The sequence below is a fragment of the Curcuma longa genome, chromosome 5 (genome assembly GCF_044706935.1).
Source record: "Curcuma longa cultivar G26 ecotype Majalengka, Jawa Barat chromosome 5, ITB_CL_G26_1.1, whole genome shotgun sequence".
NCBI classification, from domain to species: Eukaryota; Viridiplantae; Streptophyta; class Magnoliopsida; order Zingiberales; family Zingiberaceae; genus Curcuma; species Curcuma longa.
Window position 1 is genome coordinate 9,258,590 of NC_133865.1, and position 15,586 is coordinate 9,274,175.

Sequence of the window (15,586 nt, forward strand, 5' to 3'; positions counted from 1 at the left end):
TAAATATGCCTAATTGCTAAATTCAACGTCAGCTTTTTCTTTCATGATTTTTCATTTAATTAATATTGTGGAAGAGGTCAGAGGAATGATAGAACTGCCCAATTTGTTTTATCTTCTTTTATTACTCCAGTCAACTCTTTTTTATTTTATTTTATTCCGAACAACCATGTTGTCGGTATTCAATCGTGTCCGCTTAGGGAAAGTCCACTGGTTCCGTTTGGTTGACTTTCATATTGTAGCATTGAATGCTCACCAACTTTGACCATGGATCAGTTGTCAACGCCTTTAAAAAATTCCCAATAATGTATATAAAAATATTAAAATCGGTCATTGGATATATATATATATATATATTTGATATACTGTGCGACGAAAAAAACGCGATCCCGTGCGCGATCGATCCACGCCGTCCACGCCCGATCGCGATCAACCGCAGCCGTCCAAAAATCGCGATTGCACAGTGTTTCTCCTCGGACGTTCGCCGCTTCCCGGCGTCCGTTCATCGCCGTCCGACCACCGATTGCCGCCGGACCGGACCCGTTGGAACCGCAACTCACCGGCGGTCCGGCGGGTGCCGGAGTCCGGCCCCAATTCGGCCGGAATCCGGCCGGATTCCGGCGAAATCGGCCACCAGCGCGTCTGCTGTGTTTCGGCCGGAATTCCGGCCGGAATCCGGTGCCGATGTGTGCGCCGTCGAGTTGCGCTTCCAACGAGCCTGGGATGGTGGCCGGCGGTGACTGGACGGCGAAGAACGGCGGCGATGAACACGGGGAGGTCGGGCGGTCGCGTACGGGAGTCGGGTTTTTTCGTCGCGCGGGATATCAGACCTGTATATATATATATATATATATATGAATTTGCTACGCTGCAGTCTGTATCCTGCATGATCCGTGCGCACTCCTCCAACCTCTCGCCACTGCCGCTTCGCTGTCCGACCACCGTCGGCCGCGCTCGGGGCAAGATGGAAGCGCAACTCACGGGCGCACCGCATGCATGGCACTAGATTCCGATCGGATAGTGGTCGGAATCCGACGAATTCGACTGGAAATCGGCTACCAGTGCCGAGCGACTTAATCGTGACCGGTTTCCGACCGGATTTCGACAGCGATTTGGCCGGAATCGGCCGCCAGTGCCGAGCGATCGATTTCGTCCGAATTCGTCGGATTCCGGCCACTTTCCAACCAGAATTCGACGTCGGACTGTGCGCCGGCGAGGTGCGTGTCCATCGGGCATGATGCGGCGGCCCGCAGTAGCCGGACGGCGATGCAGCAGCGGTTGAAACAGGACTGGATCAGGTCAGAGTGCACAGGAGCGTACGAGACGGAGCGCATGATAGCATTTCTCTCTCTCTCTCTATATATATATAATATAATATAAGTCTAGATTCTTGTTCCAGGCCAACACGTCGTCGAAGTCGAAACAAGCTCTGCACGTCTATTTCTCTCAATCCAAGCACATCTGTTGCAATGCCAAATCTTGCTATATAAACACCGGTAACCCTGCCGCCTCTCTTCACCAACCTCCTTGATCAGTCGCCAGCATCCAGAAAGCAAAATGGCCATAGCCACCGCCTCCTCCGCCGCCGCCGCCCTTGCTCTGCTTTGCCTCTTGGCCGTCGTCCCCACCGGCCACGGTGCTCTGCAGGTGGGATTCTACAAAGGGAAATGCAACGGCACCGACGTGGAAGCCACCGTCAAGAGCATCATCGCCTCCCGCTTTGCTCGTGATAGAACCATCGTCCCCATCCTCCTCCGCCTCCACTTCCACGACTGCTTCGTCAGGGTAATATATATATATATTTATATATTTCAAGAATTATAATTATAATGCATATAATTGATCGGATCGGAACTTTAATACGAAATGAATTTAGGGATGCGACGCTTCCATACTTTTGGATGGGAAGATCGGAAAAGCAGCCGAGAAGGATGCAAAACCAAACGGAAGCGTCAAAGGCTACGACATAATCGACCAGGTGAAGACTGCACTGGAGAGCAAGTGTCCCGGCGTCGTCTCCTGCGCTGATATCATCGCCATTGCCACCAGAGATGCTGTCGTCCTGGTAAAGTTCTTCACAATTCAATCTATTAATTAATTAATTGTTGATTACATATATATAGTTTTGGTTTTTGTTGATTTAATTTCGATTTGCATGTCGCTGCATTATTCATGCAGAGCGGTGGGAAACAGTATAGTTATTCAGTTCAAACGGGGAGGAGGGATGGCAACGTCTCAGTCGCATCGGAAGCCGTCAGTAATCTCCCTGGAGATTCATTTTCTGCTTCTCAAGCCATTGCCAAGTTCAAATCTAAAGGGCTTAGTGCTTCAGACACAGTGCTGCTACTTGGTAGATTAAATGCTTACCGATCTATCGCATCGTTTTTGAAACAGTAGTTAGAATTCTTAACTTCTCTTGCAGGGGCTCACACCGTCGGGATCACTCACTGCTCCTTCGTCCGACCACGGCTCTACAACTACAACAACTCCGGCAAGGCCGATCCCGCCATGGACCCCGCCCTCGTCTCCAGACTGAAGTCGACGTGCCCCTCTTCGAGGCCTACCACCAACAACTTCATCGTCCTCGATCAGGGAACGCCGCTGACGGTGGACAACAGCTACTACAAGCAGATCCTGGCGAGGAGAGGCATCCTCAAGGTGGACCAGAACATCGCGACGGATAAGTTGACCAACGCCACCGTCAAGGCGCTGGCCACCGGCACGAGCTTCCCGACTCTGTTCGGCGGCGCCATGGTGAGGATGGGCGCCGTCCAGGTGCTCACCGGGAAACAGGGACAGATTCGCAAGTCGTGCAGAGTCGTCAATAAATGAAGCTAGCTAAAACCTGCATGCGTGTGATTTGTTTTTTCAATTTTTGATTAATTTTTGGAACGACGTTGCTTAATTTGGCCATCTGATAATAACGAGAATCTCTGAGATACCTAAGGAGATGATCATATCGATATTTTGTTTTTCTTCTGAAATAGCAGAAATTAAGAGAGCGAGTGAAATCATTTTATGTAATTCACAACATGTTACTGCCAAATGTTTACTACTTTTGAAATTACTTTTACGACGTTGAAAGCTGGAACTAAGGAAGAGATCGACCTCCTTAGTGAAATAAAACATGCAGTACGCATGTTTGCCGTCTCCCTCTCGACACGTAGTGTTCTCCCTGCCCATTCCACAGTGCGTACGTATCATATCTCACCATCCATGCACATGCCCATGAAGGCCAGGACACACAAGAAAACGAAGTTTCAATCTTTTACTAAATAGTGTGAAGATGGAGGACTAAGTTAAAGCAAGGAACGAATGGATGAGATGAAATTCGTCTCTCTCTCTCTCTTCTGCTTCTGCTGCTCCTTGTTACCTTTCCCCCTCTCTCCCTGTGTCTCTCTCTCTCTCAATTGTTTCTGTGTCATTAAATACGGATGGCAGTGATGGCACTGTCACAATATGGGAAGTTGAATCCAAGCAGCGAAAGGGCGGAGGCTGAGCTGAGTCGATCGGCGTGGAAGTACAGCTAGCTGTAGAGGAATGGGGAGGGGAAGAGTGGAGCTGAGGAGGATCGAGAACAAGATCAACAGACAGGTGAACTTCTCCAAGCGCCGCGGCGGCCTCCTCAAGAAGGCCCACGAGCTCTCGGTCCTCTGCGACGCCGAGATCGCCGTCATCATCTTCTCCAGCGGCGGCAAGCTCTTCGAATTCGGCAGCTGCGAGTAATTATATATATCTACCTTTTAATTCTGTGCTTAATTTTCTTATGAAAGAATTTGCTATTTATAATTCCTACTTGTTGGTGGTGGATTTGGGTGTCAGTAGGCATTTCCAAACTTGGAAGCAACGCTAGATTTGTTGCCGTTTCTGATCTCTTTTCTTTGTCATCCATAATTCTCTAGCTAAAAGTGGAGAGAAGGATCTCAAAATAGAAATATATAACAGTGAAACCTTCAAATCTAGGGTTTTTAGCTTACCAAATGGATCTATTTTCTTTACCTTTTTCATTCTTAGTTCTGAGAAAACAATCATGTTCTCTCTTTTATAAGAGAAGTTATGTGGTTTTGACTGATCTTTCAGAAGAACAGAAAGAATGATCTGTTGGCGTTAATCCAAGTAGAACAGTGATGTCTTTCTGGCTTTGGAGTTTAAATAGAGTTCTTTGCTGTGGCAATAAAATAATTTGATCTATAAATCCCTTCTTCTTCTTCTTCTTCTTCTTCTCTTCTTCTTCTTCTTCTACTATTACTGTTATTAAAAGATGGGAAGTGTTCCGGCTAAATTCCGCGGATGGTCAAGCCACCAGTTAACGAACCGTCCGACGTATGCGACTTCATAGCGGAGCTGGAGAGAGAGGATGATGAAGACCTGAAATGCACTTCAACAGGAGGTGAGAATGGTGCCGGAAAGTCCCGGCAGACCACTCCGACGCTCAAATCAGTATTCCGTGAAAGGAAAATGAAATTACTGAAGGAGAAGAAGAAGAGTTTAGAAAATCAAACCAGCCTCTTCGGTAGAAGCGGAGGAAGAAGGAGAAGAAGAAGCCTTCCCCCCTTGCTGCCGAAGAGGAAGACCCCCTTTTCTCTTTGCTAGAGCTTTCTTTATCTATGAGGAGACCCTCAGGTCTGACATTAAGTGCAGAAAAAAGAAGACTCAAGGACATCCGATTTGACAACTTCATAAATGCTCTTTATGTTGCCTTGTGTCTTGGGAATATGCACAGCATGCTCATGCTTTATGTTGCTATGCGTCTTGGGAATATGCACAAGTTTGACTCTTGGTCTCCAACCGGAAAATAACCATGCCATTCTATAGCACCGGCATCAGGAAGGTTGTTGAGGAAATTGATAGGCAAATACAAACTTTAAAAAATGCTGCTCAGAAATAATTACATTTAGAAGAAAGTGTGTAATAGGTTGATCTTGGTGAATGAATGAATTAGGAAACTAGGGTTTTGCAAATGGAAATGATGATAATAGTGATGGAAAAGACATTTTTAAAAGTTGTGTTAGAAATGCTTCAAGAAATAGTTAATTAGAGGTCACATATACAGAAGAGACGACATTTATTATTTGGAGCTCTATGATCATATTCAACCCACAACAAGAAAAAAAATAATGAACAAATAGATAGATAACATCAATTGCTTATAAACCATATAGAATAGAATATCATGATTTGATTAGAGACAGTGTATTAATTTGATCTAATGCAACAAATACAATAAACTAGTCCTAGTTTCTTCCACTCCAAAACACTTGTACTAGCTACTTTTCTTTTGTTTCATTTTCATAAGAAATCTAGCACATGTTGATTAAGTAAATAGTGTTGTAAAATATTATTAATATTTTTTTATAAACAAATTTAAGCAATAATAAAATTAATATACAATATATTTGATCTATCAAATTAGGACTTCTGTCTTTAAAAAAATCTTTAGTTGATGCACAAAATGAACTATTATGAATTCATATTGTTTAAACCATGAACAATTGGGTAGAATTCCTTTTAACAAGTCAAATAATTGGTATATCCACTTTTTCTACATTGATTTCATAATTATATATTTTGAGTGCTATTCGTTGGAGGATTTGGTCAGCAAATTTAAGTTGGGCTCCTATATACATCTATTTCTTAATCAATTAAAATTTAAGAGGAAGTTTAGAAGTATATAACTACAAATACACCACATTAATTATTTTGAATGCACCATAAACTTTGTTAGAATGAGATCAATGAATTATATTGATGAATGTTTTTTATTTTGATGATAAAAATATATGCACAAAAAACTTACGAGAACTCATATGAAAGGGATCTTTACCTTATATATAGTTTGATATATCTACGTGCATTAATAACTAATACACATGCAAATGCCAAACTAAAATTGGCAATTATATATATATATATATATATATATATATATATATATATATATATATATATATTTGATTCTTTAATTTGATCGATAAATGTCTAGAAACACATTAGCTTTTATTTGCATACTAAAATTGTCACTAATTAATTGTAAGTTCAGATTAAATCATTACCACATTTCAAAAATATTTACATTATCAAAAGTTGCTACACATTGTTAAATATTACTTAGAAATGTTGTGCTGAGAACAATTATTTTTCACTAAAACTCGAACATTATTTCTGATCATTTTATGAATTTTATAATCAATTAACCACTTTATGATTGAAAATAATGAAATTAACCCTACAAAACTTAGTATAATTAGCAACTATTTATTGAATCCCATGTAATGGCCTAGATTATTTAAACATTTTCTCTTAATTACAAGAACTAATTTTTTCATCACTATTCACCTTCAGATGCATTTTCACCTCTAAATCTCTAATCTATAGATTTATTATAAATTTTACAAATTGTAGTCAAACATGGTCATAGCTTCATTATTTTTTTCTCATAATCAATCATTTGTTAGTGTTAATGATTTTGATATGCTTGAATAGTAAATAACTAATATAACAAAATATTAATATTGTATATTTGTATATATAGCCAATTAAGTTAACACAATGTTATCTCATTCACATACATATAAAAAAAACAATGTGCATCTATTTTCTTTTTTTTATTAATGATTCAACCAAGGGCCTTTTTAGAATGCATGCCCTACAAAAGGCCTTTTAGTCTACTTGAAAAGAAAAGTATGTTCATTTATTGAAAGGTCTAGGCTAGCTATGGAAGAGACCGACCTCCTTAGTGAAATAAAACATGCAGTACACATGTTTGCCGTCTCCCTCTCGACACGTAGTTCTCCATGCCCATTCCACAGTACGTACGTATCATAACTCAAGGAACGAATGGATGAGCTGAAATTCCTCTCTCTCTCTTCTGCTTCTGCTGCTCCTTGTTACCTTTCCCCCTTCTCTCTCTCTCTCTGTCTCTCTCTCTCTCAATTGTTTCTGTGTCATTAAATATATACGGATGGCAGTGATGGCACTGTCACAATATGGGAAGTTGAATCCAAGTAGCGGAGGGGCGGAGGCTGAGCTGAGTCGAGCGGCGTGGAAGTACAGCTAGCTGTCGCGGAATGGGGAGGGGAAGAGTGGAGCTGAGGAGGATCGAGAACCAGATCAACAGACAGGTGACCTTCTCCAAGCGCCGCGGCGGCCTCCTCAAGAAGGCCCACGAACTCTCCGTCCTCTGCGACGCCGAGATCGCCGTCATCATCTTCTCCAGCGGCGGCAAGCTCTTCGAATTCGGCAGCTGCGAGTAATTATATATATCTACCTTTTAATTCTGTGCTTAATAATTTTCTTATGAAAGAAATTATAGAGAAACTAATTAACAGAATTTGCTATTTATAATTCCTACTTGTTGGTGGTGGATTTGGGTGTCAGTAGGCATTTCCAAACTTGGAAGCAACGCTAGATTTGTTGCCGTTTCTGATCTCTTTTCTTTGTCATCCATAATTCTCTAGCTAAAAGTGGAGAGAAGGATCTCAAAATAGAAATATATAACAGTGAAACCTTCAAATCTAGGGTTTTTAGCTTACCAAATGGATCTCTTTTCTTTACCTTTTTCATTCTTAGTTCTGAGAAAACAATCATGTTCTCTCTTTTATAAGAGAAGTTATGTGGTTTTGACTGATCTTTCAGGAGAACAGAAAGAATGATCTGTTGGCGTTAATCCAAGTAGAACAGTGATGTCTTTCAGGCTTTGGAGTTTCGGTGACAATAAAATAATTTGATCTATAAATCCCTTTTTATTCTTCTTCTTCTTCTTCTTCTTCTTCTTCTTCTTCTTCTTCTTCTACTGTTATTAAAAGATGTGAAGGTTGTTGAGGAAATTAATAGGCAAAGAAACTTTAAAAAATGCTGCTCAGAAATAATCATGCACATTTAGAAGCTAGTGTGTGTAATAGGTTGATCTTGGTGAATGAATTAGGAAATTAGGGTTTTGCAAATGGAAATGATGATAATAGTGATGGAAAAGACATTTTTAAAAGTTGTGTTAGAAATGCTTCAAGAAATAGTTAATTAGAGGTCGCATATACAGAAGAGACGACATTTATTATTTGGGGCTCTATATATGATCATATTCAACCCACAACAAGAAAAAAAATAATGAACAAATAGATAGATAACATCAATTGCTTATAAACCATATAGAATAGAATATCATGATTTGATTAGAGATAGTGTATTAATTTGATCTAATGCAACAAATAAACTCCTAGTTTCTTCCACTCCAAAACACTTGTACTACTTTTCTTTTGTTTCATTTTCATAAGAAATCTAGCACATGTTGATTAAGTAAATAGTGTTGTAAAATATTAATAATATTTTTTTATAAAAAAATTAAGCAATAATAAAATTAATATATAAGATATTTGATCTATCAAATTAGCTTTAATTTGATCGATAAATGTCTAGAAACACATTAGCTTTTATTTGCATACTAAAATTGTCACTAAATTGTAAGTTTAGATTAAATCATTACCACATTTCAAAAATATTTACATTATCAAAAGTTGCTACACATTGTTAAATATTACTTAGAAATGTTGTGCTTAGGACAATTATTTTTCACTAAAACTCGAACATTATTTCTGATCATTTTATGAATTTTATAATCAATTAACTACTTTATGATTGAAAATAATGAAATTAACCATACAAAACTTAGTATTAGCAACTATTTATTGAATCCCATGTAATGGCCTAGATTAATATTTAAACATTTTCTCTTAATTACAAGAATTAATTTTTTTATCAGTATTCACCTTCATATGCATTTTCACCTCTAAATCTCTAATCTATAGACTTATTATAAATTTTACAAATTGTAGTCAAACATGGTCATAGCTTCATTATTTTTTTCTCATAATCAATCATTAGTTAGTGTTAATGATTTTGACATGCTTGAATAGTAAATAACTAATATAACAAAATATTAATATTGTATATATAGCCAATTAAGTTAACACAATGTTATCTCATTCACATATATAAACATAACAATGTGCATCTATTTTTTTGTTTTATTAATGATTCAACCAAGGGCCTTTTTAGAATGCATGCCCTACCAAAGGCCTTTTTAGTCTACATGAAAATAAGAGTATGTTCATTTATTGAAAGGTCTAGGCTAGCTATATTTCATTAGGGAAAAGTCAATAGGATGGATGATAAAATATCACTGACTTAATTTTTTTCAGGAATATTTAGTTTGATTTTTCTGCAACTAAATATGCTTATATTCAATCTCCCATAGATTTATTCCTACATTTGAAGGTTAACCCACTTTTATGGTTTTCTCTAGTTCTTAAACCTTTACAAATAATAAAGGTTAGAACATTAATTTCACTTTCAGAAAATAAGTTTCTAGTCTGCAAAAAGAAGAACACAATGAGAAACATGTATTTTATTTTATCAAGAGATCAGCAGAAAAATAAGTGATCAATGAAGCTGATCAATATTTATTTTTACACCATTTATTCTATATATCAAGGCATGTCGAAATATTCCTTTAAAAGAACAATAGAAAAGGCAAAAAAAAAGTACTACGTACAAGTTATGGATTCTGTTGCTCTATCATCAAAATTAGTAGATCTTAATTACATATCCATAAATCTTAAGCAGTAGCATTCTTGCTTACCTTGATGCCGTTTACTACTTAATTACTCGCATGCATCCCCCCAACTAGCAGAGAAGCATTCCTATGATCTATTGTCAATGAATAAAAGTTTTGGACTTCAAAACATGTTGCAAACTATATATGTATTCTCACTGCTGCTCGAAACCCTAACCCTAGCTCTAGCCTGAAGTCATTACTGCTGCAAATAAGTGTGATCCTTTCCTAGGAGCAATGGCGCTTTAATGACAGGTCTTGTTCTTTGTTCTCCTGTTGCATCATGTCACGAGCAAATAAGTGTACCTGCTACACGTAGCTGTGTTCCGATAAATAAGGGTACTCGAATCTACCTAATTGCATGTTTTTTCTGCATATTATTTGATCCCACATTCTATTTTTCCTAGATTCCTCATATTACTGAAGCAGAAGATATAAAATTACGCAGACACGTTTTACTAAAATGTTGATGCATGCATGCATGGATGTAATTAAATTCCTGTATATATATTTACTGTGTGTTCCTGCAGTTTTCTCTTTTCTGATTTCTTTTTATTTGCTATAAAAACTAAATGTAAAACCAAAAAAAAATTGTGAAGAAGAATGCAGATGTTTATTAGGTGTGAGTGTGTTTTGCAGGTTTTTCGAAGCCAAAGTACCTGAACTGTAGGGGGAGACAGTTGGAAAGCCTTGTCCTTTCCCTCATCGAGTTCATAAATAAGTAGATAAATTTTAGGGCGATCTTAAAAAAATTTAATTATTAAATGGTGAATGATAATCTACCCTATATATATGCTCTGATGGAATGTTGTATATTTAATATTTAGTTTGATTCTAGTTTCCAATCTTTGATTGTGCAATTTTCTATCCTCTAAACTCATTTTCATTCTTTTGTTAGTGTTTATAAAACAATCGAGAGGTATCAGAGTTGTCGATATGCAGCACAAGAGATTACTGAAGATAAGAATGAAGCTGAAGAGGTAGATTAATATTGTTAAGACTTCTTTATATATATGATTGTGCTCTTTTAATGGCTCACTTTTAATAGGGTTTTATGATACCATGGATCTTCCCAAAACCTTATTATTATGTAGAGTTAATCATACTTTAGAAGATCTATTGACATTTGCAAGTTAAAGGAACTTTGCTAAAGCAAATAAAGAATGAGTTAGAAAAAAAATAGCAAATACACTTGAGCTTGTTTAACCATTAATGTATGTAATATCTTTTATCTCTTATGCTTTATGAAATATATGAATAGACTGGATTAACAGTAATTGATAAAGTACTTCATATCGTTTGATGTTGTTTGTGTATATATCAAACGATTTAAAAAAAAAAAATTTTTGAAGGGAAAGAATTGGTACCAGGAATTCTACAAGATGAAAGTAAAATACAACTCCCTTCAGTGCTCATACAGGTATTGTTTTTTCCCCCCATTAACTCAATAAATAATGTTATTCAATTCAACAAATTTTATTTATCTGACATAAAAACATTTTAAAGTGTATTTATCGATATATGTAACATTTTAATTAACTTTAATACCTTTTTTTATCTTTAGGCATTTGCATGGGGAAGACCTTGGACAACTTAAAGTCAAAGAACTGCAACAACTTGAAAGACAAATGGAATTGGCATTGTCTCTGATCAGGCAAAAAAGGGTTTGTTTTTTCTTAAGTTATTTTTTTGTTGTTGTTGTTAATTGTTTCTATTTCTCTTTGCTTGGCATTCTTTGACGTCTTAATTACTTCACTTAATTGATTTCTTGCAGATAAAACTATTGCTTGATAGGATTGATGAACTGCAACAGAAGGTAACATTTTCTTCTTTTTTTTTCTTCTTCTTCTTCTTTTGTATTTTGTTGTCACCTGTCGCTCATGATCTATCTCTACCTCCAATTCTTATAGTGCATTAAAGATCAAAGCAAATAAAGGGATAAGACAGTTATTTGGTGGAGCAATTGAAAATTAATTAAAAATAAAGTATAGAAAGATTTAAAATACAATATTAAACAACAAACCAGCACAAAAATGAAGATTATCCTTAAGGATATTGATTAATCTGACCTTAATTAATTCAATTATCCTTATTATTTTGTGTCCCTCTATTAGGAAAAATTCTCAATGCAATTAAGCTTTTGGTTTTTTATTCTCCAAGGAAATATTTTAAATACCCTTCTCGCAATGGGACTGCAACGTGCACGGGGCACAATGGCGATGGCGAAGGCATTGCCCCTAGGGTTGTGAATGAACCAAGCCAAATAAAATTTTATGTTATTTGATCTTGTTTTGAAATATAATCGAACAAAACCAAACAAAGTCTAAAATTAACTAAGTCGTTATAACAATTTAAGCTTGGCTTTTTTTAGCTTGAAGTTAATTCGAGTTTGGCTTGAACTTAATTTGAACTTGGCTTAAATTTGATTCTTTTAAATGTTATTGAGCCCTTATTTGAAGCTTGTTTAGTGTTGTTGTATTTTTAAGCTTGTTTTGGTTTGCAATTAATTTGAGATTACAACTTATTTATTCATTTTGAGGACTTATTTATTTATTGATAAATTTGATAAGAATTTTATTGATAAAGATTGATTTACAAGATTTGTTTATGAATATTATTCATCAATATTATTTATTAATAGTCCATAATCTCTATTTATAAATATTTATAAGTTAAATACATATTTGTTCAAGATTATTTATTTAATTTAATGAGTTATTTAAGCATATTTATTTAATTGACATTATGCATATTGAATAAATATAAGTAAGTTCTTACTAAGTTGAACATCAAATTTATTCACAAATGTTTGATTCATTTACAACTCTAATTGCTCCCTAGCAACAAGATCTTAGAGTACACAAGATTGATAATGGTGGTGGGCACTCTCAAGAAGAACACAATTTGTCATATGTGGTGCATACAAGATGGAGCTAGATGAATTACGTTCGTGACGACGATTAGGGCTAATAGTCTCTGGGTGTACAACTTCTACTTCATCATCTCATAACTAATGTTGTAACGATGACTCCTCATATTGGAGCTCAACGTGTTGGAGGCAAGTGCGAGAGAGGCACTAGTGGGTAGGGACGGATCCAAGAGGAGGAGGATGGTGACGGCCTCTCTCTCTCTCTCTCTCAGTAGGGGTTTAGAAATGGAGGGTGAATGGGGGGCAACAACACGACCACTTCTCCTCAACGTAAACATATATCTTTCACCTTCTACTATGAAATTTCTAGCTCCATCCCTACTAGTGGGGCATTCACAGCATATCACTAGTGTTCGATCAAAAGTGAAGAGTGACGAGGAGGACGACTCAAAGTAGCTAGAATGACAAGTCAAACAGGGAAGATTTAATTTTTACTATTGATGGGGAAACTAAATTTGAATCACATATAAGGCAATGATCCAAATATAGGGGCATTTTGAGTAAAAATCGACAGAAGGAGAAAGAAGAAGAAAGTTAGAGGAAAAAGTATTTGAGATAGTTTCTTCAATTTTACCAAGTAATATCCCCACAACAAAATTGTTTTAGATATCCTAATAACTCACTCTATTGTTTGGATTTGACACTAGAGTACTCATTAGAGCAACATCATACTATAAGGGGTCTTCACAATGCAGCAAAAAATGATAACGTTCACCCTGAACGCCCCTCATTGTCAACTCCACAATGAGATGAGGAGAGCAAATCACAGTACCAAGCGAATCAATCCTTGCCCGATGCATCAACTTTACCACCAGAGTACCAAAACTTGATTACACCCGTGGGAGCTATAAGGGACCTTTACAAGTCCAAAGTAAGGAGGTTTTCTATGAAGATCATTTTTTAAAGCTCACTAAAGGATTTAATACATATGAACTCCTAGGAGGGTTAAGAGGAGGGACATGAAATTATTTTTAGTAAAAAAAATAATAAATCTCTTTGATGATCAATTTGATCTCCTTTTGACTACAAATTGACATATATAAACTCATAGGAGATTTACAACTTGATCTCCTTTTTTGACTATGAATTGACATATATAAACTCATAGGAGGTTTAGAAGGAGCCCTACTCTATATTTTTTTTTGATAAAAATAGATATTGAAAAAAAAACTTATATATATATATATATATATATATATATATATGAGATGGACTCTACCTTACCTTCTCCCTTTGTTAGGTTGTTCTAATTTTTTGTCCTCTAACAGCTCAAAATTTTTCATTCCTTGTTTACTAGTTTCTTGTATATATATATATATATTTGCCATCTATTCCGTACACTAATATTGTCATAATTAATTCTGCTATGATGATCATGATGAATTTTATATTCGAGGAGGAGTACTATGCTATGACATTTCTTGTATCAGTTTTCAGTCACTGAACTTGTATCTGATATTGTGTCCTTTCGCATGGTCCATTGTATTGGCAGGAGCAACATCTTCAAAACCAGAACAGTATCAAAGAAAAGGTGGTGTTCGATTAAATTTTTGTTCTTGCAACTGCAACTCGATCGATATTCTACTTCCATTTTTGTTCTATTATGTATGATCAAATTAAAGCTTGTTTCAGATATGAAACAACACGACCACTTCTCTTCAACGTAAATACACATCTTTCACCTCTCCTAATATGAAATTTTTGACTCCATCCCTATTAGTGGGACATTCACGGCATATCACTAGTGTTCTCGAAGGTGGAGAGTGACAAGGAGGACTCAAAGTAGAATGACTAGTCAAACATGGAGGATTTAATTTTTACTATTGATGAGGAAACTAAAGTCGAATCACATATAAGGAAATGATCCAAATATAGGGGCATTTTGAGTAAAAGTCTACAGAAGGAGAAAGAAGAAGAAAGTTAGAGGAAAAAGTATTTGAGATAGTTTCTTCAATTTTACCAAGTAATATCCTCACAACAAAATTGTTTTAGATATCCTAATAACTCACTCAATTGTTTGGATTTGACACTAGAGTACTCATTAGAGCAGCATCATACTATAAGGAGTCATTACAATGCAGCAAAAGATGATAACGTTCACCCTGAATGCCCCTCATTGTCAACTCCACAATGAGATGAGGAGAGTAAATCACAGTACCAAACAACCTCTTAGGTGGGAGGGTAAAAATTTTAAGATAATGAATTCCACGGGAATCGATCCTTGCCCGATGCATCAACTTTACCAACCGAATACCAACTTGATTACGCCTGTAGGAGCTATAAGAGGCCTTTACAAGTCCAAAGTAAAGAGGTTTAGGTTGTTCTAACTTTTTGTCCTCTAACAGCTCAAAATTTTCCATTCCTTGTTTACTAGTTTCTTGTATATATATATATATATTTGCCATCTATTCCGTACACTAATATTGTCATAATTAATTCGATCTGCTATGATGATCATGATGAATTTTATATTCGAGGAGGAGTACTATGCTATGACATTTCTTGTATCAGTTTTCAGTCACTGAACTTGTATCTGATATTGTGTCCTTTCGCATGGTCCATTGCATTTGCAGGAGCAACATCTTCAAAACCAGAACAGTATCAAAGAAAAGGTGGTGTTCGATTAAATTTTTGTTCTTGCAACTGCAACTCGATCGATATTCTACTTCCATTTTTGTTCTATTATGTATGATCAAATTAAAGCTTGTTTCAGTCTGAAGGGAGTGGCTCTCTTAAATCCATTGAAGGATGCTGCATGCATGACCTTTAAAGTTTTCCCTTTACTGTTCTCTTGATTCTGATACATCGATCCTCTTCTCCGACAGATCGATAGGTATTGGGATGTCGCCCCTACTGAAGCTGCCACAGAAAGGGACGACGACACTTTAGGAGAGACCAACTTCACAGCTGTTCGTTGGATTCCCTGAACTAAACTAAATTAAAATGCATGCATAATCAAATATGCAGGAGGATTTGAATCTATCTATCTATCTATCTATCTATCTATCTATCTATCTATCTATCCCGTGTATCTTTGCATTTGGTCAGACAAT

The 15,586-nt window shown here is 36.5% G+C and overlaps 2 protein-coding genes across 2 annotated transcripts; both read left to right on the forward strand.

Annotated features, from left to right (window-relative positions):
* The first annotated feature begins 1,554 nt into the window (after positions 1–1,554).
* LOC141829823 (peroxidase 57-like) lies at positions 1,555–2,829 on the forward strand. The gene is made up of 4 exons (XM_074717324.1): positions 1,555–1,782; positions 1,874–2,062; positions 2,176–2,347; positions 2,420–2,829. Exons 1-4 carry the CDS (start codon positions 1,555–1,557, stop codon positions 2,827–2,829), a joined length of 999 nt encoding a protein of 332 aa, XP_074573425.1.
* A 4,235-nt stretch (positions 2,830–7,064) lies between these two features.
* Positions 7,065–15,460, forward strand: LOC141829824 (MADS-box transcription factor 6-like). The gene is made up of 6 exons (XM_074717325.1): positions 7,065–7,246; positions 10,503–10,575; positions 10,957–11,024; positions 11,169–11,268; positions 11,379–11,420; positions 15,359–15,460. The coding sequence occupies exons 1-6, from the start codon at positions 7,065–7,067 to the stop codon at positions 15,458–15,460; spliced, it is 567 nt and encodes a 188-aa protein (XP_074573426.1).
* Positions 15,461–15,586: the final 126 nt, after the last annotated feature.

What these genes read in the sequence shown, in the direction of transcription:
- LOC141829823 (XM_074717324.1), top strand. Translation starts at nt 1,555, where the DNA reads ATGGCCATAGCCACCGCCTCCTCCGCCGCCGCCGCCCTTGCTCTGCTT. An exon ending in TCCACGACTGCTTCGTCAGG is followed by an intron (nt 1,783 to 1,873) that starts GTAATATATATA and finishes AAATGAATTTAG; the next exon opens with GGATGCGACGCTTCCATACT. An exon ending in CCAGAGATGCTGTCGTCCTG is followed by an intron (nt 2,063 to 2,175) that starts GTAAAGTTCTTC and finishes TTATTCATGCAG; the next exon opens with AGCGGTGGGAAACAGTATAG.
- LOC141829824 (XM_074717325.1), top strand. Translation starts at nt 7,065, where the DNA reads ATGGGGAGGGGAAGAGTGGAGCTGAGGAGGATCGAGAACCAGATCAAC. An exon ending in TTACTGAAGATAAGAATGAA is followed by an intron (nt 10,576 to 10,956) that starts GCTGAAGAGGTA and finishes AAATTTTTGAAG; the next exon opens with GGAAAGAATTGGTACCAGGA. An exon ending in TTGATGAACTGCAACAGAAG is followed by an intron (nt 11,421 to 15,358) that starts GTAACATTTTCT and finishes CTTCTCCGACAG; the next exon opens with ATCGATAGGTATTGGGATGT.